Below are 25,265 nucleotides of genomic sequence, written 5' to 3'. Positions count from 1 at the left end.
ATGCTGCATTTTATAGTTTTTAAATCTTAATGAGTCCCACATTAGTTAAGCATTACTTAAAGGACCAGTGTGTAGGATAATGGCATTTAGTGGTGAAGTTGCAGATTGAAATTGTTTGAATACAACTCAGCCTTCCAAGCATGTAACAGATACTACGGTGGCTGCAAAAGGCCTTAACTAGAGCCAGTGTTTGGTTTGTCCTTTCTGGGCTACTGTAGAAACATGACAGTTCAATACGGTGGACTCTGTAGGACCTTCTCCTATGATAAAAACAGCTCATTCTAAGGTAAAAAAACAAACAACGATTCTTATTTTTGAGTGATTATACACCTACGAATATCTTCTTCCATTTCTGCCAATAGATCGTCCTAAATATTACACATTGGATCTTAGAGTATGTGATTTGTATCCTTATAAAATGTTACTGAATGAACAGTACAAGCAGTCTCCTCACTTAACACAAAGAGGATTTGATTTTGGTAGGCAGCAACAAGCGTTAAAGAACTAGTCTGTATGACTTTGTAAAAGACAACTGTCCCCAATCACAGAGAGGTCAGAGGTCAAACTCATCATAAACAACACAGCACAATTGGCTGTTTTATGGGACTTAAGATCAGCTTATATCCATCTATTTGTGATTCTGTTGCCTCTGTACAGAGTCGACAATTTACTGCTGTCATCAACTGTGCATGCCAGAAAACCTGACAACATGTCAGTCATGTAAGAGTCAGTGAGGACATATAATATGTGAAATTCTTGTTACTCATTAAACACCATAATCCTGATCAAAGTTCCCCTTCAGCGGCTGTCTTTATGGACATGTTTACTCTGGCATCAGAGAAACACGTTTCTGTCCGGATAACGACATGGGCTCTGGAGACAGTTTGAGGCAGATTACTGCCCTGATTGGAGTCTTTGTGATTTTGAAGGTAGGGAATTTTTGAAGTGTTCCAAATTGAATCACGCAGAAAAGATAAAGAAATCTCTTAGTAGGTTTAAAAATAAGACGTGCCTCTTTTCCTGTGCTAGGTGCAAGCTGTTCCGACACGTACCGGTTGGTTCCTATTTACTTTAATGATCATATTCACATAAAGCAAGCTTGTTTTTTACTTTTCCACTCTAACAATATATGTATCTTCCAGGTGATAATGCAGATGCTGGTGAACTGAGGGATGACATACTTGACATCAACAGAGGTATACTTTTTAAGCCCTGTCTACTGTTGATATGTGCACAGTGATCATATGTTCTACTGACTGATATTCAAACAGTAATGTGTATACTATAATATATACATGTGTTTTTCACATTTTTAGGGTTAGATCAACTGTTTGAAGGGGACATCGCTGGTAATGTAAGAAGAGAGTCTGGGTAGAGATTATGTTTTTCAGGGATTTACATAAGGTACTGTATATTCTCAATGCTTTCAATGTGTCTTGCAGCCCAACAGAAATGCAATCCTTGATCAAAGAAGAAGATGGAAGTTTCCCATTGCCTATATCTTGACTGACTCTTTAGGTACACTATGCACAAATGAAACCATTTCTACCAGCAAGTAATTTCATGAAAAAGTAAAATGTGTACTGATTTGGAAATTCATTTCCATTATTCTAGAACTGAATGCTAAAGGTGTGATCCTCCAGGCTTTTGAGGAATACCGTTTGAGATCCTGTGTAGACTTCAAGCCCTACGAGGGAGAGACCAGCTACATCTCCTTCACCAAGCTGTCTGGGTGAGCTGCAGTATGCCACACTGTTTCAGGAATGATCTCTATTGCACAACATTATGGGCCATGCTATCAAGTCATCGAACTTAAGGCATTAAGAACCAAAGATTAGGAAATGCTGATGTGATGAAATGCTTTTTAAAGCTCAGTAATAGTCAGAAGATTGTGATTTTATTTGAATTTTCCCTCAATTCAGATGCTGGTCATATGTTGGAGACGATAAAGTAGGCCAGAATGTGTCCATTGGTGCCGGGTGTGACACTAAGGCAATTGTGCAACATGAGCTCCTCCACGCTCTGGGCTTTTACCACGAACAGTCTCGCTCAGATAGAGATGACTATGTCAAAATCTGGTGGGACCAGATTGAAGAAGGTGGGTCACAATTTCTTTATCTCAACCCCATCTAAAAAACTGTGAGATTTTTACAATATATATTTTCATATATTCACCGTACCAATTTCATATTCATTGAATTAGGTTAGGATTAGGGATAGTGTTAAGGGTTTCTATCAAGATGTCATACTTGATATTTACATTTTTTTTTTTTGCACTTTAAAGTTCCAGTGTATAATATTTAGGAGGATCTATTGGCAGAAATAGAATATAATATGGATAGGTTTTATTTCATTAGTGTGTAATCACCTGAATATAGGAATTGTTGTGTTTTCGTTACGTCAGAATGAGACGCTTTTCTGCACAGACAATGTTGAACCACCACATTTCTACAGTACCCCAGAAAGGACAAACCAAACACTGGCTGTAGTCCTTCAGTGTTTTTTTTTTCTCGACTTTTTACTGCACTTTCTCCAACACACTTCGCAGCCCGTTCTCATTCAAGCTCTCATTCATGTTCAAAGTTGCAATCTGCAACTTCACAGCTTGTTGCCACTAAATCCTACACACTGGAGGTTTTATAGCTTCTATATATACATATCCTGTATGGTAGTACTTATAAGGAGTTGTTGTTCTCTCCTCAAAGGGAAGGAGCACAATTTCAACAAGTATGAGGATGACTTCATCACTGATATGAACACGGCGTATGATTATGAGTCCATCATGCACTACAGACCACTGTCTTTCAACAAGAACGAGAGCATACCTACAATCACCACCACCATACCATATTTTAATGAGGTCATTGGCCAACGGCTGGACTTCAGTGCTGTCGACATCACCAGGCTCAACCGCATGTACGACTGTGGTGAGTGTCTCCTTTTGCGCCTCCATAAATGTTAGAGAAAGGCAACTGTACCACCTGGCTCCACAATTCCAGGTGTGGAACTCTCATCTTAAAGGTACTTTAGATAAACGATGGGTTAAATGTCTAATGTGAAACATGTCGCTCGTAGTGATGTACCAACAGATAATTATCACCTGACTTTATTTTTTTCAGGGCCTCTCTTATTGAGCCCATTACCATTCACAGTTAACAAACAATAAGGGATAAGGCCTGAAGAGGTGTTCATTATCTGGAATTAATGGACAATGTGGAGGCAAGAATGTGGAAGGTGTTTGCCTCTATATCATCTTATACCAAGGTTACTAGCCAATGAAAAACAAATAAAATCATTCATTTATATTTTCATGTGTTTTCAAAATCTAAAGTTTCTTACAAGCCATAACTCATTTTCCCTGGTAACACCTGTAAGAATCATTAACATCCCATAAGGTTCTTATGTAATGGAAGTAATGGGAGTTGCTGGACACGCACAGCTAAAGGGAGAGTGAACATCTGAATAACATTTGTCAGGTGGCCAAAAATACAACTCCAAATGAATGCTACCTTGTAAAACCAGATAGGTTCATTTAACTCAAGAAATTGTTGATTACATTGAAAATTTTAAGTAAAACCAACAAAATTTTGTAACTTAAAAACATTATTGACCAAGTAGCTTTAGTATTTTTAAGTGACACTGACTTAATTTTGTCCATTTTATTGGTACTGTGAAAACAAAATGCCTAGTAAAAAGTACTGAATCAAGAATGTTTCGGTAACTTACAAAACTAAGTTAGTGTAACTTAAAAATAAAATGCTAGTAAAAGCTGCTTAATCATGAAGACAATTACTAAAGCTATGTTTTTACATTTTTAACTGTCTACTGGTAAGACATTGGACATTAACTCCAACTTTTTTATAAGGAGATAACATGTCAGTATTGTGTTTTGAGCTTCTTCTGCTGCCCTGTAGTTGCCAGACAATCAAAAAATACAGCTTTGGAGTTCCACTAGAGATATTTGTATGTACTTTGTAGACCCTCCATGTTTTGCCATCTCTGGAGTTTTTAAGCTTTGTAAGTTGACTCTTGATAATTGTCCCTTTTCAGCCAACACACACACTCTCCTGGACCAATGCTCCTTTGAGCAGATCAACATCTGTGGAATGATCCAGAATGAGGAGGACAACACAGACTGGGTCCAGACGTTGAGCAGTCCAGCTGATACAGACCACACCCTGGGAGGGCGCTGCAGAGGTAGTGAGCAAACTTGATACATCAAACTTAATCTCAACTATATCTTAAAGAATACATCTTTTAACCAAATTGTGACAATAAAGGGCTGCACACTGCAGCTCCGTCTGGAGGCTGTTAGACCAGACTTGATGGTGGAAAGAGGGACAGTTATGTGTTTTTTTTACAGTGGTACATAGATAATCTGGAGGCTTGAAGATTGTTGAGTCTCATTCCCAGCAACAACATTTGACGACCTGGTCATGAGATGCAACAATCAACAGTCTGTCATTCAGCTCTTGAAAATTAGACTTGCATAAATGAATATGTTGTTAAAAACTGGCCAAAATCCCATGCAATTGCTTTTTGTACAACGATATTAAAATGCATCTTAGCATTTTTTTGCCATATAGCTAACTATAAGTTGTTAACTGTAAATTAACAAGATATGCACTCATGGCCACTTCTTTTTTTTAGATTCTGGTTACTACATGAAGTTTGACACATCTTCCGGCGCAGTTGGAAGCAGCGCCTTGCTGGAGTCACGTATCCTCTACCCCAAGAGGGAAGAGCAGTGCCTGCAGTTCTTCTACAAGATGACCGGAGCAGCTGGGGACCAACTGGTGATATGGATCAGGACTGATGACGGGACGGGGACTGTGAGCAGTGCCAGGAAGATACACACCATTATAGGTATTTTATTCATTTTTTAAAATGTAAAACTATTTAGAGTTTACTGCATGATTGTTAAATTAATTACAAACACCCATTTTAATACTATCTTTTCATGAATTCCAATAAATTCACAATATTCAGTAAATCCTCTGCTTTTTGGTGCGGTCAGGTGATGGAGATGCTGCCTGGAAAATAGCCCATGTGACTCTCAAGGTGACAGAGAAGTTCCGCTATTTCTTCCAAGGCATCAGAGGATCATCCACCTCCTCAGGCACTATCTTAATCGATGACATCACTCTTTCTGAAACCGTTTGCCCCAGTGCAGTCTGGCAAATCCACAACTTCACCGGCATGCTCGCCACCACTGTCGCTGGCAGTTCGGTTAAAAGCAAGTGCTTCTACAATTCGGAGGGCTACTCATTCGGTATCAGTGTTTATCCAAATGGAAGAGACACTGCCTACCCAGACTATGTTGGCCTGACCATGCACCTCTGCAGTGGAGAAAATGATGCAGTGATGCAGTGGCCTGCCAAAAATAGGCAAGCCACCATTGCTGCCATGGACCAGGACCCTGATGTAAAACTGAGGATGTCTTCTACAAGAAGCTTCACCACAGGTAGGCCCAGGTCACTGGCCTATAGGAAAAAGGGTACTTTTACTTGTCAGATGGAAGGGTTGGTTTAGCAAAATCACAGCTGGTAGTATATAACCATGCAGATAGCTAAGGTTTTATTTGCCCGAGTTTTGAGATTTTCAGCTTCATAATAGAATTGTATTTGTCACATCACTGAAAAATATTTTTTTTGTTCAACATTTCTTTCCAGATAATCATGCCATATTTTAAAACACACTTTCCCTTACCATCAGTAACCACAGGTGTCGCCACATCAACCAGGACTGAAATTTTGTATTGCTACTTCAAAGTCCTCATTTCATATATAATTGACAATTAAGTCCTTAAAGCTACACTAATCAATGTCTTTATTTTAACAATGATTGTGTAATATGAAAGGTGTTGCGCAGGGTGATTGAACCCACAGAGAATTATCACCTCTCTGCAGTGGCCCTCAGCTCTACAGTGCATTTTAGCATTTAGTTTTATGCCCCACAACTGTACTGTTGTTGTTCATTTCTCTTTCTCGCTAAAAACTTAGAGACTAACTGGTGAACATACTGTGAAGCATTTAGCAGCTAAAGAGCAAAATATTTTCCTCAGTAGTTGGTGGACACCAACACAGGGCTCGTAACTGTCATTATTTTAATGTTGTTGTTTTATTTATATCAAACCATCATTACTTAAACCTATTATGACAAATTTTTGGCCACCCTGGGTAAAGAAAAAAATAGCTTAGCAGACAGTTGACAATTAAAGCTGGCTTATCGGTGCTTTGCTATGTTCCATATGAATGACTCATTTCACATACACTTGGTCTTATAATAATAGTAGTAATAATAATAATAATAATAATAATAATAATAACAACACATGTATTTTTATATAGTGCCTTAAGAGGTACTCAAAGGCACTTTACATAGTAACTATTTGATCCATTGTTAAAGCTAGGGTAGGTAATGTATTTCAGAAGCAGTTTTTTGTAGCGGTGTGCAGTAGAGACAGTGGTGGAGGAACGTGTTTGAACATCCCCAAGTCCCAAAATTTTAAATGGAATACCTAACTAACAAGAAATGTTGGTGCTAGCCCTAATTTTTGGCTGGATACTTTCAACATCTAAGTGTCTGTTGCTTGTTTGTCCAACATTACCTACTTTAGCTTTAATATAAAAATATCAATTATAGCAGTTTTAAACATCTCATACTGCAATTTCTTAACCAACAAAACCATCACCTTTCTTGTTTCTTTTGACCAGACCTGTTCATTCTATCTTTGCCTAATGCCACATTGAGAATTGCTTTTTTATCGACTATTTCCCAGACACTCGTCACTTCTGGAACAAACCAACAGCTACTTCAGGAGCAGTGTTTGATGCCAGCTGCCAGTGCTACCGCGGTCTAGACTTTGGCTGGAGCACGTTCATTTCTCACAAGCATCTGCACAGGAGGAGCTTCCTCAAGAACAATGACCTTATCATTACTGCTGACTTCAGTGGTGAGGATCAGAGATAGCAGCACTTCTACATGGCAGTTCTAGACTATTCCTACATCAGACTTTTTGCTGATACACATAGTTGCCAAACAACAATATTCTAAATTCTTTAAAAACTTTTTGACAAATTTTACCAGCAAGAACCTATTCAGTTCATAAAATGAACTTCATTTTCCCTTTTCTGCCCTGCTACTTTGAATAATGGCTCACTGTTCTCTTGATTCATTAGATTTGACCCACCTGATCAAGACTGAGGTACCTGTCAAGCCGGCCCCACCAAGCCATGACATCACTGATGAGAAGCCAATCATTGCGGTGGAAATGAGACAGGAGGCACCGAAACACAGAGAAGCACGTGCTGCCAACCCCTGTCATCCCAACGCCTGTTTTAATGGAGGCGTGTGTGTGGAGAGTGAAGGGAAGGCCTCATGCAGGTGTGTCTTTGACCTAGTGTTTGAGTCCCTCATCTTTTGAATTGTGGGATTTTTTTAAGACCTGAGGGATTTTTGGGTCAGTCCTCACTTCCAGAAGATATGAATTTACATTCAGTGTCAGTTAGGCACAGGCTAATGCTCGAGTAAGCACTTGCCTCAGTAAGTACACCAGGCTTGCACCCATAAGTATTTAAGGAGTCAAGTGTGAAGATTGATACCACTCTCATGTCTGTGTAAGTATGGCACTAGTTAGGTTAGCATAAAGACTAGAATCAAGGGGAACAGCTAGCCTGGCTCTCTCCTGTTGAATGTTCAAAAACACGCTGCGTCACATGCCAACTTGTCGTCCCTGTGAAGTTGCTGCACAGAAGTGCCAAGTGGACATATAAACTGTTGTGCTAGTTACAGCATGTATCCCCCTAAAAACCCCAATTACTATAAAGAATAATGGTGAGCTTCATAGGTGCTGTGTCCCCCTGCTTTCTGTGTTTATACTATGCTATGCTAAGCTAAATGCTTACCTGCTTTAGTTTTATACTTAATGCAGAGACATGAGAGTGGTATTCATTTTTTCATCCAACCTTATGTGTCAAATTATTCCTTTTGTAAATCTCTCCAGGCAAGCTTTTGTGTGAACCAACCTAGGTTATCCCCAACAAAAACACAGCACAGTCTTCAGTGGTTTCTCTGCTGCTGTAACAGAGTAAGGTTTACTATCTTTCCTCTACAACAAAAGCCTATTTATTTTAATTTAATAGTGGCGTTTGGTATGTACAAATCTCTGCCCACTCCTTAAACAGCCTAGCTGTGTAGTTGCAGCTTGCAACATCCTCGCTTCACCCTCCTGCCGTATCTAGAGCTAGTCTTTGGTTTGTCTGTTCAGGGCCACTGTAGAATGGTGTTTCCTTTGTAGATATAAACAGCTCATTCTAAGGTAACAACAATATTTCTTATTTTCAGGTGATTATACACTAATGATAACACAATTATTAATATTATATTCCACTTCTGACAATAGATAGAATAATTTACACGCATGCATATACACACGTGTATTCATGTGGTCACTACAGCTCAAAGCAATTACTCATGCTTCAGGAAATATTTTTTCATAATAACGACAATTCTGTTGCTTTCTTTTCAGGTGTGCATCAAGCCAGACCACCTACTACACTGGTAAAAGGTGTGAGGAACTAAACATAAACAGAAGCATTCTGGGAGCTCTGGTTGGTGGCACAGCGGGGACCGTAGTTCTAACGCTGGCCATTTTCACTGTCATCAGGAGAGCTCAGTGAAACACATTTCAGAGGAATAATGGGTCCTCTGCCTTCATTCAGCAGTGAAATACACAGCAAAATAGTTCCCATACTGGACAGAAGTATTTGTATTAAGCTCATTTTGCACCAAGTGCACCAACTGCACCTAGTGCATCCTGTGCCTATCTCTATGTATTTCTGATGTGTCCTCACATGAATTTTTTTTTTTACAGTTTTCTCCTTAGACTGAGCCTAGAGATAAGACTGTAAGCTGTACCCCCAAGGTACAAATGAATGCAGGTTTCACTTTTAAAATAATTACTTTCATCATGATGCACCAGAAGTATTAAATTGAAAACTATACTCAAGCCTGCACTGGCAGGAAAATAAAACTATAGCTAAAACTAAAATAAGCCCAAACATCAAGTTTTATTCTGCCAAATTAACATTTTGCAGGAGGATAGCATCAGTTGTTTCATGTGACCCAAGTTTGGTTTCTTTGTATGTTAAAATGAATCATATTTAGCTTGCTAAAGGAATTCTGTTAAAATGAAAAATGTATAGTTTGGATTGAAATCATGCGCAGTGTAAGGAACAATAAAAAACATTTGATGCCTTGTTTTTATTTCATTACTTATTATTCCATATACATATAATTTAGATACATATAGTGGTTTGACACACAGTATACAGGTTATAGTTCATGTCACTTTCCTTTTAAACAAAACTATCAAACCAATCCAAACATGTCTATTTTGTTCTATATAGAGTCAGCACTCACAGTCTGGACTTACAGAATACACAACATCCAATTTAGTGGTACAGACAGAGGAGAAAATGTATGCATTAACCATATCAACATAATCCTCCCTGCCAGGAGGATTTCATTTAATGTGAAATCTCTGTTAGCCTTAGCTGAGGATGACAACAACCTACTAGCTCACAACTACTAATGATAAAGGTCAGTTCTGTCAAATTCATAAATATGATGAAAACCTCAGTGTTCTATTTACTAAGCTTTACTTAACAATTAGCCTGGTTTTAGGATACCCATGTACACATTTGTTACCATCTAGGAACTATAATCTAACACAAAGCAAACTCTAAGATGTGTTCTCTCATAGGCTACAAGTGGAGTGCCATAAATGTGAGTTGCTGTTTCCGTCTTCATAATCTGAAAGGTAGAGATGATAGATGAAGTATTTCGAACATTTATAGACTGAAATAATACTTTCTGCTTACATGTGGTCGGAATCTTGCATCATGAAATAAAATAACAGATAAATAAAATGATAATATAACCAAGGATTTTTAGTCATACAAGCAGCATGGCATAGCTCTTGTGACAGCAATGTCGATCATTCACTTGGGTCCAGGGAGAAATATATCTAACTATTGGATGAATGGCTATAAATATTGGTATAGACATTCATGGTTCACAGAAGTATCCTAATGACTTTTGTGACCTCACTTCTCTTCTAGCATCATCACAAGGTTTGCAGTTGTGGTTTTGAGAGAATTTTAAGAATAAGGCTGACCTCAGTCCTCATTTGTCTTTAGTGTACGTGGTTGAAGTCAAATTTTTCATGCTCTCACTTTTTCCTTTTGATTTTGCCTGAGGGTAGAAGCAGACAAGCTTACGATGCATGTTTCTGTCATTTTTTGGTGTAATTCCCGGATTTACCATCTTGGTAAACTTACCATTATGAGCTTTAACAGTTCCTCTCGTACCTGTTAAAAACACAAACATTGCTTTATAAATTGGGCAGATGGTAAATACTAAACAACATAATTATTGAACATTTTTGGCCTCTAGTGCATTTTTTCCTGGGCCCCCAACAAAATGCCTTCCATGGCACAAGTAGAAATTCCAACAATAAGGCATTAATGCAGTGTTTTAGACTTAGTGTAAATTCTCTGTTAAGAAATACCCTGCTTATGATAACTAGACATTTGAGAGATTTTTAACAAACCAATGAACATATCAACACTGATACAGCATGATGGATTTCTTACCATTGTTAAAATGACAAACCTACCTTCTGCTCTGCAATGCACCCTGTTATCAAAATGAAAAGGCCCTGCAAGAGAGGTAATGAAGGTGTAACTGTTTTCATGCAGATAGTTTGAATCCCATTTATATTTGAGCTGCATTAGTTGTTTGTGAATAAATGATAACATTTTGTACCAATACAGGAAGTTATATGATGTTTATACAGAGAAATAAAATCTACTGTAAGGGTGTGGAGGTCGGGTTTCAGCTGTTGGTGTCTAAATATGTGCCTTCAACAATGGTGACTCAAGTTGACAGTTTCTTAAATTATTTATTTAACCATGATCTGATTTCCCTTACTTAAAGTGTTAGTTGCCTAACCATACCATTCACTTATCCATACATGGTGAGTATGTACATGGGTATTGTTTGATTAGCCATTTAAAATTTTGTTGTTGGCAGTGGACTATAAAAATGTTGAGCAGCCAGCTTTTTTAATTAAATATAATTTGGCCTATTGTACGTTTGGCCAAAACGTACAATAGGCCTACCAGCCTGATGCACTGATCCAATACACACATACTGACTTTAATGAGATGCTTAGCAATCTGCTACAGAGGTCTGGTAAGCTCACTTCTTTCTAACTCCACACCCCCAGAGTTGTTTTATTTTCAATCTCATTTTCAAACAGAGTTACTTCATAATTACCTGGAAGGAATTGAGGATGGTGAAACTGTAGTTAGCAACAACAAACATGGGATCGCGGTGGTCCAAAATGAGCAGAAAGAAGCCAATAATCCATGTTACTCCAAAGACTGGCGTTAGAAAAACCACTACTTTAAGGATGCCTTTGGCTGTCTCTTTGTCATCTGACTTTCCCCCATCAGTGGCAGAGGACTTCACCAGAGTAAGAATGACGACCACCATGGAAAAGAGATTTGTCAAAATAACAGTTCCCACAGGGAGGAGAAAAGCATGTATGGAGCCCTCCAAAAGTCTATCAAAAACAAGCCAGCATGTTTTTGGATCATAGTAGTTCTTGTCCGTGTATTTGCAATACACAAAGCTAGAACCTACTATTAGGATTGGGCAAACATAGCCTACAATGCTGGAGAGGAACATGAAGACTCTTTTTCTCAGTGGGCTGAAGACAAAGATGAGCTGGTGGACGAGCATGACACTCATGCACAGCATCCAGCTGAACATGGCTAAGAAAAACAGGTGTTTACATATGGTCAAAACTAGGCACAATGTGCTGCTGAGATCTTCAGGTGAAGTGGAAGCCAAGAAACTGCAGTCAGCGAGCAAGAGGAACATGGCAATGTTCACCATGGCTGTGTGACGGAAATGTGAAAGGTTGGACTTGACCACAGCTGACCACACTAGAGACTCAATGATGAGGAAGATCAGCAAGGAGCAGATGGACACACCCAGGCCTACACTGGTAATGATATCTAGGCTTTCAGTAGATATATCACCTTTGGCCATGAGGACAGAGAATGAAGTCAGGTGGTTGCACTCGCAGACTGTGTGGTTATCATCACTAGTTTTTACACTGCATCCTGCTTTTGACCAGTTCATTTCTGTGGTGTTCCAGAAGACACAGAAAGCTTCACTGGAATTCAGCTGCTCCCTGGGGAACTTCAGCGTAATATTTAACATTGAATCATTGTTGCTCTCTAGTATGGCTGATAGTACAAGGCTGGTAGGTGCCGTTTTGGGGAAGATGTTTCTTAATTTATGCATTAGATTTTTCACAGCAAAAGTTTTCAGTATTCCACTGGTCTTGTTCAGATTCACGTTGATGTCAAACACAGTCACATTGCAGTCGGTACTTGAACAGATGTCGAGCTTTAAGTTTGGTCTGTCGACTCCTTTGACTTCTCTGCTGTTGTTGACCTTGACATTCTTCACCAGACCCTCCACAGATTCAAGGTAAGTTGCTGACATGGTGTGAACAACAGTGCTGTTGACTCCAGACCAGGTCTTGTTCAACATATTGCTTGCTGCTTCAACAAAATCCTGAAACAGAAGAATTAAAAAAATAAGTGCTAAGGCATATTTTATCTAGGATGGATTCAAGGTATTGAGTGATTTGTGGAAAGTGCAAACTCATTGGGTCCAACTAGCAACCTGGATGGCTAATGAAGTCATTACAACTAAAACACAGTTCCATGAATGGCCACTTGAGGCTGGCTCCAGACATGAGTCAATCTCTATACGGCCCCATATTAACATGCATGTTGACACCCTGGTACAAAAATTGGTTTGGTCTCTATAGCTAATTTCACCGTTCATGACAAATGTACAGGGGGTGCGTTTTATATAACTTGAGCATTTTGATTATATATAAGACTTAAAGTTATGCTTTAATTTATTAATGGCAAAGCATGGCAGCTTTGAGTGACAGGTGGGTGCTGTCACAGGTAGCTGTTTTCGGTAACCAGGCTCATTCAACCCACCTCAGCTCAACCAACGCTTCATGTCTTTGCCCAGTTTTGGAGACAGAGACACTGTCCATTTTTTATTAAATACAGTCTAGGATTGGGACTTGAAAACTCTAGCTAGACATTCTGACAGTCCAGCTACGTAAGGGAGTCCCAGTGGGATGCATCTCATTGGATTTACACGTGTCTCAGAATGGCAGCTTAAAATCCTCTTCCCACTCATAAGTGAACTCGAATATATGAACCACATATGACCACATTATCACATTTTCCATACTGAGGTTACTTGATAACACCTAAACCATTTCCATGACATCTGAGCAAGTGATTCCGTTGAGGAAGGCCATTAGATTTGGTTAAGAGCTTCGGGGGAAAAAAGTAGCCTATGTGGAACCTTATGTTACAATTTCTTTTGCAAACTTGCTGTTTCAAGCATGAACCTTCAAGCTTAAAACTCCACATGTATTTCAGTAAAGCACTTAATAATTAAGAGGGGCTTACGGGAAAGATTTCCTGATTCAAGACAACATTTTTCGATGCACTCGCCATCACATTAAGAACGTTGATGGAAGCACTAACATCGGCCGTCTCGTCATCAGAGTCAGAATCAGAAGCTGAGCTGTTTTTAAGTCCTGAAAATATATCCATAGCAACATCCTGGGTAGCTCCGAGTCCCTGTAGGAAGTTCTAGGAAACAGAAAACAGTATCTCAGATTCAGGATGTGCAAAAGCACACACATATGCTCACACAAAATCCTAATGGAGAGATCTGAGTGGGTTTGAGATACTGAGGTTGAAAGTTCTCTGTTATTTATTAAAATAAAAGGAATCCTAAAGACTGAAAGATTCCTGACTTAGCCCTGGATACCTGAGTGGATCTTCACAGACTAATAATACAGCTCATTAACTATCAATGCAATTAAAAATAATGACTGATAATACTGAAAAATATTTCACTGCTAATTGGCTTATTTCTGTTTCTCTTCTGCTCCCAGATGTACTTTTTGCACAGACAAGCTTGGGTCACCAGTCTAAGCTCCAAATTTTGTCATTGTCATAAGTATGTCTGCTGCAGTGCACAAGTTATAAACAGGCACAAACCCAATAAGGGGTAGATTACTAAAATATTAAAATATTTTTCATAGTGGTCATTTTGACATGCAATAGTAGGGTAATCACAATGAATGCTACTTATTAAAACTTCATTACATTTAGTGTAACAGAGCCTTTCCAGTGAGCCAACATGCACAATACCCTGACTCTGAATGGAAGGGAACCTTAATTAGTATCCCTGGAAATGCCTGTGTTTGCCCTACTATTTCATGTCAAAATGGCTGCTGTGAAAAAGGTCTATTAGCTAACTAGAAACTCTAGCATGGTACCAAATGGTAAAAATGTACTATTCACCAAGTTCAAACATGATTAAAAGAAAATCCTCCCAATGTTATTGTCATCTGTATTAGTGTCATTCATAATGTGTTCAATACAACTGACAATTTTGAGGAACATTTTAATGATCTTGTAAAATAATTTAACCTCACTGACACAGTAAAGAGAGAATTGGTTGATCATCTTGTGTACAGTCAGAGCACTGACCAGTGGTCTGCAACCTTCACGTTAGAGAGCCAAGTTGGAATTACTTTAGAGAATTACTCTATTTTGTAAATTAGGGGCATAAATGCATAAAAAGTAAAAAAAAAAAAAGCTGTTTATTGACAATAAAGTCAGAGAGAACCTCATAAGTCTATGGTTACAAGCTGCAATGCACACTCACGTCTGCGGCACCTAAAACTTTGTTCAACTCTTGGTTGACGCAGTATGAGAACACTGGCTGCCAGTTTGTGCCTTTACAAGTGCGTGACTTATAGCCAACCCTGCCCAGTTGACATGTTTGGTTAATCACGGTATTTTCAGATGGGGTTTTTGGCCACTGCTCTCCATTTATCCAGTCCTCTTTGCAAAATGTTGCACCCTCTTAGAGAAAAATATAGGGAATCGTTAGTTGATGTAAGATACAATGTAGTTATAAACAAAGTAAAACATAGTGAGAATATCATATTATACCATGGACAAGGTTAAAATCAAATTAAAAGACTTTTACAATTTACAAGAATTAGTTACCATAAATTACTGGGATATCCACTCGTTCACTTTTAAACTGTTTCTTCTGGTTTTCAAAAGTCACATAAACATATTGTGGTTCTTTGGTCTTCTTGCAAGTGACTTGAACTGTGAAAGTATAGACCAGGTAATTTCCATCAGCTGTAAAGACAGATGAATATTAGTGTCAGGGTTATTTTACATGCATTTTGCAGGAATATTGTGTGAATATTGTGTATTGAATTTGCGTTGTTGCTATCAGTTAAAGTAGTGTTATATGGTGTAGCTAACAGAAAGAAGCAAAGAGGACAGATAGATTTGAGTGATTTGTCTTACGTTGGGGTTGTAGTTTTTCAGAATTTACCCCACCAAGGCTGTAATTCCAACAGACTGTAAAATTCTCTGTGCTATTTAAGACGGTGGCAGTGACAGCAACAGGAACAGGAACATTTTCAGAGTTCCCCGAACAGTCCGCAGTAAGAGGGTTGGTCTTGAGGTTGATCACATCAGGGAGGAGTGCCACACTCAGTTGCGCCTTGGCTGTGTGCCTGATTGACCCCCTAACGAATCCACACTCGTATGTGCCTGCAGGGAACATGTAGGTAAAATCACACTACAGCTGCAGCTGGGCTGTATATGACTTCTCTTAGATGACTGAGATCTGTCACCAGTTGATTTGTCTTGGAATTGAACAAACAACGTCAAACTGAAATTTGAATAATCTATCTTTTTGGGAACGCTTGCTATAAAGATGCACTGTCAACTTCTGTGGTGCGATTGTGACTGGCATTGGTAGAAGAAGTACTTAAATTATTTTTGTTCGTTCTCTTCGTTTTTCACTATAATGAGTTTTCTGAACAATTTTTTGAATACTGAATACAGATTTTTTTGTTTCTAAAACTAAAAGATTCAAGTTTTTCTAAAGAAGAAAAGCACATTTTCTGGAAAAAATTATGATAATTATTAAATATTATTAGTTTAATTCAGCATGTAGGAGTTTGAGTTTAACTTAAAACTCAAAAATTTAAGAGAGTTGCCTTGAAAGTATGAGTTTTTGCAACCTTTTTTTTTTTTTTTTTAGGTATGTAAATATAACTTCTATTTCCTATTTCATAATAATTACAAATTACACAATACAATACAAAAAAGAACACAAGTCAAAACAAACCCAGAGGATGGGATATCTTAGCGAATATGAATTTTAAATTTGGTTCGACTTTAATTTAAGTAAGAATCAGAGTAAAACATTTGTACTTGCCTGACCAGGCACCTGTCACAAGGTTGAGTGTAACTTTAACACAAGACTTGTATTTCTCTGTGGAACAGCTGTAGTCCAGAGACACTACACTGCCGGTGTTGAGCTCAAATCGCTCATTCCTCCTGCTCATGTTCCAGCCAGCAGTGTCCGTCGCCTCCTCAAATGTACATTTCAGTATTGGAGTGGACTTGTAGCACACTGTAGTCCTTGGGGCCTCTATGGTGACCATTCCTGTGTGAAGAAAGGAAACATCTATACTCAGCAACACAGTAATTATGATTAGGCTTGGAGTAGGAACTATAGCCTTTCAATGTCAGTCCAGTGGTAAATAGAGAGAAAACCAAAAATGACAATGAAAACCTTTTTTTGTTTTAAAATATTTTGGGGGCTTTTATGCCTTTGGTCGACAGGTAAAGACAGATGGAAAAGTGCTTACATAGAACATGCGCTCTACTAAGTGAGCTACCGTACCCAAACCCATATTTTTGAAAAATAGCCAGAACAATAGCTCAGAACAAAAAATACAGCGCATAGTAGTGCATTGAGAGCGTGCACTACAGAAATTATGAAACTGAGTCATCATGATCTACTGTAACTGAATAACAAAAAACCTTTACTGACCTACAGTGTCGACCTTAAATACACCTCCAAGTGTGTTTTGCAGTTTAGTCACTATGTTTTGAAGTCTAGAAGTGTCAAATCTGACACTGACTGCTGCCTCAAAGTCAGCAACGGTATCACTTAGCCTTTAAGAGTTGGAAAGGATCAGAGGTTAGTGAGAAACATAGTATCTGTTCATATTTATGATAAAAGTCATAAGAAATTTGTAGCTAGAATACTCACAACCAAGCTGCCTAACCCTAACTTCCTGATCAGACTTTGAATACATATGTTTAAGGTACCAGTGTGGAACATTTATGAAGGTCTATTGGCAGAAATGGAATATAATATTCATAGGTATCTTTTCATTAGTGTATATGATCATCAATCATTATATTTTCGTTACTTTAGAATGAGCTGTTTTCATCTACAGAGGGAACAGGTCTTCTTTTATCAAGTTCGCCATGTTTCTACAGTAGCCCAGAGTGGACAAACCAAACACTGGCTTTAGATGGAGCCTTTTTCACAAGTTTCGTGGCCAATATAGACTCTCCTTGATGCTTGGAGTGAGAGGGTGAGGTGAGAGCGTTGTACTCACAAACTACACCGCTAGATGACTCTTAATCTTGCACACTGGTGCTTTAAGTTGTTTCACTTCGCTTATTTGAGAAATTACTATTTCTGATATAATAGTGAATATAGGGAACATTATTTGCAAGCACCGGTTTCATCAAGTCCCTTGATCTGGTGTCAAATGATGGTGAATGCCAGATGTTGCTGTTTTACTGGGTCTCCAAAAAATGACAATTATATACTCCCAATAGACTATAGTCATCACTAATTGGGAGTATATAATAGCTTAACTGATTACTAACCAGACATGTACTTGAGTGATTTTTTTCTATTCAATCTTATTTTCAATCTATGGTTGTGTGCATGCGCATATGAAAAAAACACATTCTAAAAATCCCATATTGACCTGAAGTCCAAGTTCTTATTTGATAACAAAGAAATGACACAATAAATCCATAACTTTGCAAAGTACAATACCTTTGACCAGTTACATTCAGGTACTCAAAGCCATTCAGTTGTTCAAAGGCAGTTACAAGCTTAAAAAAGAGAGAGCATTAAATCAATTGACTTGTGTAATACAGTACAAACTTTTAAAATTTGTGATGAGAGCGAGATTTGTACCTCAGAAGTTTTGGTGGTATCCCAGGTTACACTGGACGCCACCAGTGTAACTGATCCATTGATTTTAACTGTGTTGATTGCAAACATTATCATTATTTTAAGTTCTTCTATCAACAAGCAAAAAAATCCCAGCAGTGTAGTATGCAGGAGCATTACAAAATGTTAGCAATTTACAAAATACAATAAATCATCAAAAGAAAAGTACAAATACTACAAAACAAGAGGGAAATGTGTTATGCAACAGGACTGTTACCTTTGACTTTGGCAACACAGAGAGGTGTGATGTGGGACACATTTTGTGTGCAAGTAGTTTCACGGCAACAGTTGAAAGTGTAGCACACACTGTTGCTCCAAATGTATCCATCAGAGCAGTTGCAACTGGATTCATCTCCAATAATCAGGCACTCTAGAAAAAGATGCACAGTTGTCAAATCCCTTCAAACGTGGTTTCAAATCAAACTATTTCTATATAACATTAAAGCTGCAGTTGGTAATTTCCATAGAAACAACTATAACATACATATTTGCTGAAACTTTAACTATATCCTGAGGGGAGAACATGAGACAGATAAACTGAAACAATCTTTTTTTTTTGTTCAGGCCCTGAACAAATACCATTAGGAGCACTAGTAGGAGCCAGAGGAAGCTGTTTTCTTCTCAGATTATCTGTTTCATCATCTGTTTTACTGTCAGGATATAGTGAAAGTTTCAGCAAATATAACAAAAAGTTTGTTTTTATAAAAGTTACCTACTGCAGCTTTAAATGTAATTGTTAAATATTCAACAATCAGAGTTACATTTTGGGAAAGAAACAGATTTATAAGAGAAAAGGAGAACTCTTAAAAACTCTGATCGGCTTTGAACTGTACAGGTTTGGTTTGATTACATTTGATAGACAGCTACCTGGCAAAATAAGCAAACCATCCCAGAATTTACAGCATATTTTGAACTGTTGCTGCAGTCATTTCTCATTAGAGCATGGAAATATGTGATATCACCTTTCTCCAACTAAGCCCCACCTGCCTCAAGCCAGTGTGAAGAGCACAGAAAATGCAGAAATGTTGAGGTCAGCATCTTTCATAGAGGACTATTGTTTTGTTGCACACTAAACCCTTAAAAAAGGGCAGGGCTATCCTTTCCCGAGTGTGTATTTGGCTCATAGGGCTGCAGATACATAAAACTTCTAAGGGCCCTGGAGAGAAGACTACAGGCTCTCCCTAACAGGAGGCAGCAGGTCTAAGTCCTGCCGAGCAAGGGAGCCGATGAAAGACTTGGACGTGCCAAATTGGATGTGATTGGATGTGAAACATTTATACCTGCTACCAGTTCACTGTTTAAGAGATTCACTGTGTAGGATATGCCACTGCTGGTCACTTGGAGTTCAGCTGCATTCAAAACTGACAAGACGGTCTTGGCTTCCAATGTGACATTACTCTCCACCATCAGCTCAGCGACGTAGACATCTGCAACAACAAGATCTATTTATGCTTTAACTTTTCATATTTTTATATTTTTACATATTTTTTTAAACTGAAAAGGGATTTAATGCATACAATCAGAAATTAGAAATCAGAAATACATTATTGATCCCCAGGGGATATTTTCGCCTTCCAGTTGCTCAAGGTGCCATACATTAAAGAAATAGACATATAGATAATAATAATAATAATATTAATAATAATACATTAAATTAAATTTATAATAATAAAAATGTTAAAAGTATGTATTAAACATTATATTACAATATATAACAACAACATATATAGAAAATAGAAAAATTAAAAAAAATAAAATATTATAAGATACAATATATAACAATATATAGATGATAGAAGTAAGACATAGGAATAAGGAATACTACATTGCATGACAGACAGAGGGCAAAAGAGTCGCTGTGTCACAGTACATTACACAGTATTTACTTTTGGAATTACATAATTAAAAAAAGTAAAAAAGTTTTTTGTAAACCCTGGATTTATGTTGCATTATCGCAGATTTTTATTTTTTTTTCCTACACAGGACACAAACAGCAGTCTCCTGGGTAAATGTCCTGTGTTTGTTTGAGCCATCCATCCATCCACCCCACCACATCCATCTCCTGACTTAGACAACAGGCACTCGTCCAGCAATGATGCTAGAGAGTTGAAACTGGAGTATTTGACTACTTGGGAATACTTGGGAGTGCTTCGGTGTGTTAACCGCTAATCTGCGTGCCGGCTTGGCAAGGGTCAGTCAGTCATAATAGCTCTCAGAGCATCACTCTTATTTCTCTCTACTGTGCTGTTTTTTCCACCTGGCATTTTGTTTACCATTGTACACCATTTTGTTTGGGTCAATAAAAAATAGGGAGGAGGGAAGGAAGGGAAACTCCTGTCTCATAGCTTCGACGAACCATTGCTCTATTGTGGGACAGTTTTTATTCCGACGGAGGATGTACAATATAATTAGATTGTGCTACAGAACTATAATGGGCTACGATAGCTTCCTCCAACTTGGACTCTCCGCCTCTCCGCCTCTCCTGCTTAACAGTCTATTTGTCAGCCCTGCTAATTTGTAGGTCAAAGTTTATCAAAGTTGAAGAAAAAAAATTGTGACAAGATTTTGCCATTTCAAATGCTGGTGAGACCAGACCTTTAATACTGACCGTGCTTGTGGAAGTTTTCTGAGGTATTTTAATGAAGTGCCATTTACAACAATTAAGACAAGTGACTCACCAGTTGCAAGGACCTGCAATGGCAAAAACAGGCAAACAACAGAATTAGTCTTTCTGTCATGGGTGTAATTCAGGCTTATGTCAAATTATAATATATAAATTGGATCTATATTTATATCTTGCATATATAAAGTTCCAAATTAACATGGATATACATACAAAGCTTGATTTTGTCATTTCAATTTTTCATCAGTAAATAAAACAGTTCATATATAAAACTCTAAATTGTGTGAACTAACATAGAATATCAAATATAAAAACAAAATTAGTAGAAATTAAAACAAGAATCACTTGGTTGTAGTCCAAAAATATATCTTTATGATAAAATATACACATTAGAGTGAGAAACATCTTTACCTGATAGTAGATGTACACAGCTCCAATCAGGAACACAAACACCCTGGAACACATTGTTACTCTGGTGGAAAAAACAACAACAGATAAATTAGCAGTAACAACAGTAAAGAAATAAGGATACTAAAAATACATACACTCACATACACACTCAAACTTTCTAAACTGATGAAAAACAAATCAGGCTTACTATTTTACATATGCAAATGACAGCACCCTCTCTAGATAAAATTGGCAGCATTTAAAATTAACACTATTCCAGTGTATAAAAGCCTGTAGTCTTAATTATTAAATTAATTAAAAATTAATTAAACTTTTGTGACGCCCTTAAGCTCTGTTTTGACACCTGAGGAAATGTTTGGGCTCTTAATAAGTTAGTTGCTAATTTTGTCTTTCTGGTGTTACGTGCTCCAAGTTATGTACAGTGGGTTTATCAGAGCTTTTGTCACTGATGCTATCTCTACAGTGTTCTTGTCTTCTTATGTGTTGGGTGCTTGTGTCAGCCAGGGCAGTTTTATTAAGTTTATTTTCAGTTTATTACTGATAAGTCAGCCTCTTCAATTATATTATGTGTGAATACACTGGTGACTGTGATGGTTAGAAACGTCAATATGGCCTTTAAAAGACACAAATCAAATATAGCCTAAACAATCTAACTAGATAAGGTATGCAATACAAGCTCTCCCTGTCTGTTCAGTCAGTATTTCATTTAAAATAGTCTTCCTGTCATATAGTTATGTTTGACTTTGACCATTCTATATTTGACTATGAGTCTGACAGTGCTCCATTTACACTATTATAACATGTTTACTTGAAAGCTTTCATAACACTGTTATCAGCCTCTATCTGTTTTGCCTTCCAAAATACAGGAGGCTTGTATTATAACTTGTTTGCATCACTTTGAATTTGGTCTATGAATACAAACCGCGTATTGGTGGTTATTCCCTGCTTCTCGTAACAGTGCACCATCCCCCCCTGCCCACAATGCCCTCAATGACAGTATATTACTCCCAGTGTGGTCAAAGACCTCTTGATGTGGTACAATTCATTGTTACACTGAACCAACAGCCTCTTCAACTACCAGTACATGAAAAACATGCATGTTTTTTTGTTAATATGTAGATTTTTTATGGACACACATGTAGTTTTGCATCAAGAATATGCACTTGACTCACAATTGCACATGGACCATACACAAAAGCTAAACCTTTACAAACTTCACAAAACTTGAGTTCCAGGCTCAGAATGTATTTCTGGTATGAAAATCTGAAGCACATTCATAATTCACACAACACATTACCTCAATGTCTCAATAAAAATATATATACATATAGATAAATCTGCTTTCCATTATGTATGATTTTTCCAGGGAGAAAATCTATTTTCTCCCCCAACAACATTGTGTAGAACCCTTTGGCCAGTTAAAGTTAGATTGCACATTCTTACTCTGATTCTTTACAGCCAGTCACTTATTCATGTAAGGAAAGAAATCTCCATCCAATCACTTTAATGATATCCCAGAATAGTGCATTAGCTCTCTGTTAATTGACCCTTGGAAGAGTACAGGTGCTGTTGACAATATACTGACTGGACTGTTCCTTTTGTACGAAACGAACATTGATGAACATTTTTACACTGAATGGTACAGCATTTAATTTTGACTTTGAAAGGCTAAGGGTTTGTATTGCAAAAGCAAGTAGAGCTTTTCTAAGTTTAGAATTTAGAGCATATATGACTTTGGGGAGGAAGTTAGGTGGTGGTTGTTAGAATTTAGCATATTTTAAGATGCTATTTACACCAATACCTTAGTATTAGGGATACTACTCTTTATAGTACGGTCAAGAGCTACGTAGTAAGATCCAGCCTCTGTTACAATCTCATATCTCTCATTAAAATAAATGAATAAAAATGTCTTACCTTGGTTTTACAGCATCATATAAAAGCAGGTAGTTTTAACCTGTCAGCCTTGCTGCAATTACCAAACAGAAATCTGACAGTACTCCATAGCTATCAGGCACACGCACCCGAATTAGAGAAAAGTGAGCACATCTGTTAGAAAGACTGGGTTAGACTGGACAGGGTGTGTGTGTGGAAATTGTTTTGGGGGGCGGGGGGTGTTACGGGATGAACTGATGCCCTGACTTGGCGTTGAATAAACATTTGCATGTCTCCATGCCAGCTGGACTGGTTGTCATACACACATAGCCTTCCAGATTTCCATGGATATTTGTCTAACAAATCAAGCATTCTCCTTCAGAGGGTCACAGAGCAGCAGCTTGTCTCATGAAACCAGTTCACTTTTTCTTTTGTAACTTTGTGAAAGTATTTTAAATTGGGGTTTTGCTACTTTTCCACAAACGTACTACAAAGAGTTAACTGATTATGAAATTTATGACAGATGCCTCTATATGATCTATATAGTAATTCTTAATGTCTGCCACTGGGTCTGATTCCTCTTGAAATCAGGAAAAGAAGCAGTGGAAACACTGCTTTTGTCCACCAGAATCAACACAAAATGAAAGTTCCTTTTAGCTGCTTTAAGTAAAAGATCTGAACACATAGATATAAACAAAGTACTGACCCCTGTGGACTTGTTGGGCAAAAGTACAGTAATACTTGAGGGAAATTAGACTGAGCACACAACTAGAATATGAACTAGAGCATCAGAAACTTGGCAAGAGTAAAACAATTATACTAGAATATATATATATATATATCTCACCATAAAAAAAGTTTTGTTTTTTGGACAAAAAGATTTAGGGAAACAAACCCAACCAGAGGGAAAACAAACAAACAAACAAACAAACAAAAATCTCCTACTAACTCCTGCACTTTGCATTTTCTTATGGCTTCTTGCTCATTTAAATGTCTCAACCTAAGTCACGCAACTCACCAGGTCAATGTCAGGCAGAGAGAAGTGTCTGGAGAGCAGTTAAATTGACTGCAAATGCTTTAACTCTGGAACAGGCAAGAGCAAACAAAACAATCATCAACCGTTTCTTGTTTACTTTTCATATGACCCATTCTTTGCTGTAGGTTAGCAAACTAAAATATGTCAGGTATTTGCATGGCAGCAAAAATGATGTAATGATCCTTGTAGACTTTGAGCTCTGCTACAAGCAGCTGTGTCTGTTGGTAGGCCTGTACTTTTCTTGTTTCTTTTCACTCAAATAAAACAGTAATGGCAATTTTAACAAGGCAGTTCTTCAGAAAATATTTGTCCTCTTCATCACTTAGACCATTTTTAATTTCTAATCAAATCCAAACTGACAATCAATCAATCAATTTTGAAGCACAGAATCACCATGCAGCATGGTCCCAATTTACAATAATAAAAACAAACAAACATAGGAAACATTATTACATTATATTGAAAACATGTTTAAATCAAGGTCAAAGGAATGTTTCAGTATAATAAGTAATACAAATTTAAATATATCAACCACATTATTGTTGGTGACTTTAACAGCAGCACTTATGGAAATTGTATTGATTCATACATCTCCTGTACTCACCCTCCACTCAGCTTCTCCTATGACAATGTTATCTTCTGACTTCTCCATTACAGACAATTATATTACATTTCCTTCCCCGCATCGGTGCTATGTTCCATGTTACAGTGCCTTAGTAAGCAAAGCATTCAGGAATTTTCTTCTACCACTCCATATGGAGTCTGGATCTGAAAACTCTCCATTTGTAGCTACCCCTTGATCCACAAAAGAAACAGGACACCTTACACTACAAGGCCACGTGCAAAACGGAGTGGTAGGGCCAAGGCGGGGAATTGTGATTATTACAGACTACATCAAGTTCCACCTACCATTTAAGACCTTTAAGAAATATCCAAACATGAAACCCTGGATCCCCCACTATATTAATCACATCGAGGCAAAACTCAAATCAAAGAGAAGACTTGAACACTTGAGACTTCAAAAAGAGAGAGCACTCACTGTATGTGACTCAA

The 25,265-nt window shown here is 37.7% G+C and overlaps 2 protein-coding genes across 4 annotated transcripts; one reads left to right on the top strand and one right to left on the bottom strand.

The window, feature by feature from the left end:
- The first annotated feature begins 817 nt into the window (after positions 1 to 817).
- mep1a.2 (meprin A, alpha (PABA peptide hydrolase), tandem duplicate 2) lies at positions 818 to 9,261 on the top strand. The gene is made up of 14 exons (XM_051409428.1): positions 818 to 929; positions 1,030 to 1,054; positions 1,143 to 1,196; positions 1,317 to 1,354; positions 1,443 to 1,518; positions 1,615 to 1,732; positions 1,923 to 2,098; positions 2,706 to 2,927; positions 4,051 to 4,197; positions 4,651 to 4,866; positions 5,018 to 5,464; positions 6,782 to 6,955; positions 7,182 to 7,386; positions 8,531 to 9,261. Exons 1-14 carry the CDS (start codon positions 867 to 869, stop codon positions 8,679 to 8,681), a joined length of 2,112 nt encoding a protein of 703 aa, XP_051265388.1. The 5' UTR covers positions 818 to 866; the 3' UTR covers positions 8,682 to 9,261.
- On the bottom strand, positions 9,246 to 24,984 carry adgrf3b (adhesion G protein-coupled receptor F3b). 3 transcript variants are annotated; one of them, XR_007885842.1, is made up of 19 exons: positions 23,219 to 23,388; positions 21,305 to 21,365; positions 20,949 to 20,961; positions 19,551 to 19,697; positions 18,488 to 18,640; positions 18,235 to 18,302; positions 18,091 to 18,149; positions 17,062 to 17,186; positions 16,441 to 16,671; positions 15,519 to 15,767; positions 15,204 to 15,344; positions 14,857 to 15,056; positions 13,584 to 13,769; positions 11,344 to 12,657; positions 10,682 to 10,723; positions 10,344 to 10,373; positions 10,181 to 10,257; positions 9,575 to 9,816; positions 9,246 to 9,544 (listed from the first exon to the last, which is right to left on the bottom strand). XR_007885842.1 is itself a non-coding variant. In XM_051409427.1 (19 exons), exons 3-18 carry the CDS (start codon positions 21,356 to 21,358, stop codon positions 10,189 to 10,191), a joined length of 3,081 nt encoding a protein of 1,026 aa, XP_051265387.1. In that variant the 5' UTR covers positions 21,359 to 21,365; positions 24,195 to 24,259; positions 24,817 to 24,984; the 3' UTR covers positions 9,246 to 9,816; positions 10,181 to 10,188. The 3 variants fall into 3 exon arrangements, 2 of the variants coding, with proteins under 2 accessions (XP_051265387.1, XP_051265386.1); XM_051409427.1 differs by lacking the exon at positions 23,219 to 23,388 and adding exons at positions 24,195 to 24,259; positions 24,817 to 24,984 and having other exon boundaries at positions 9,246 to 9,816; XM_051409426.1 differs by having other exon boundaries at positions 9,246 to 9,816.
- Between the last annotated feature and the right edge of the window lie 281 nt (positions 24,985 to 25,265).

Source organism: Dicentrarchus labrax, unplaced genomic scaffold (assembly GCF_905237075.1).
Source record: "Dicentrarchus labrax unplaced genomic scaffold, dlabrax2021, whole genome shotgun sequence".
Classification (NCBI taxonomy): domain Eukaryota; kingdom Metazoa; phylum Chordata; class Actinopteri; family Moronidae; genus Dicentrarchus; species Dicentrarchus labrax.
This window is presented reverse-complemented; position numbering and strand designations above follow the sequence as displayed.

What these genes read in the sequence shown, in the direction of transcription:
- mep1a.2 (XM_051409428.1), top strand. Translation starts at nt 867, where the DNA reads ATGGGCTCTGGAGACAGTTTGAGGCAGATTACTGCCCTGATTGGAGTC. An exon ending in AGCTGTTCCGACACGTACCG is followed by an intron (nt 1,055 to 1,142) that starts GTTGGTTCCTAT and finishes TGTATCTTCCAG; the next exon opens with GTGATAATGCAGATGCTGGT. An exon ending in TATCTTGACTGACTCTTTAG is followed by an intron (nt 1,519 to 1,614) that starts GTACACTATGCA and finishes CCATTATTCTAG; the next exon opens with AACTGAATGCTAAAGGTGTG.
- adgrf3b (XM_051409427.1), bottom strand. Translation starts at nt 21,358, where the DNA reads ATGTGTTCCAGGGTGTTTGTGTTCCTGATTGGAGCTGTGTACATCTAC. An exon ending in AAACAGTGAACTGGTAGCAG is followed by an intron (nt 18,641 to 19,550) that starts GTATAAATGTTT and finishes ATCTTTTTCTAG; the next exon opens with AGTGCCTGATTATTGGAGAT. An exon ending in TGAATCAGGAAATCTTTCCC is followed by an intron (nt 12,658 to 13,583) that starts GTAAGCCCCTCT and finishes CTTCTGTTTCAG; the next exon opens with GATTTTGTTGAAGCAGCAAG.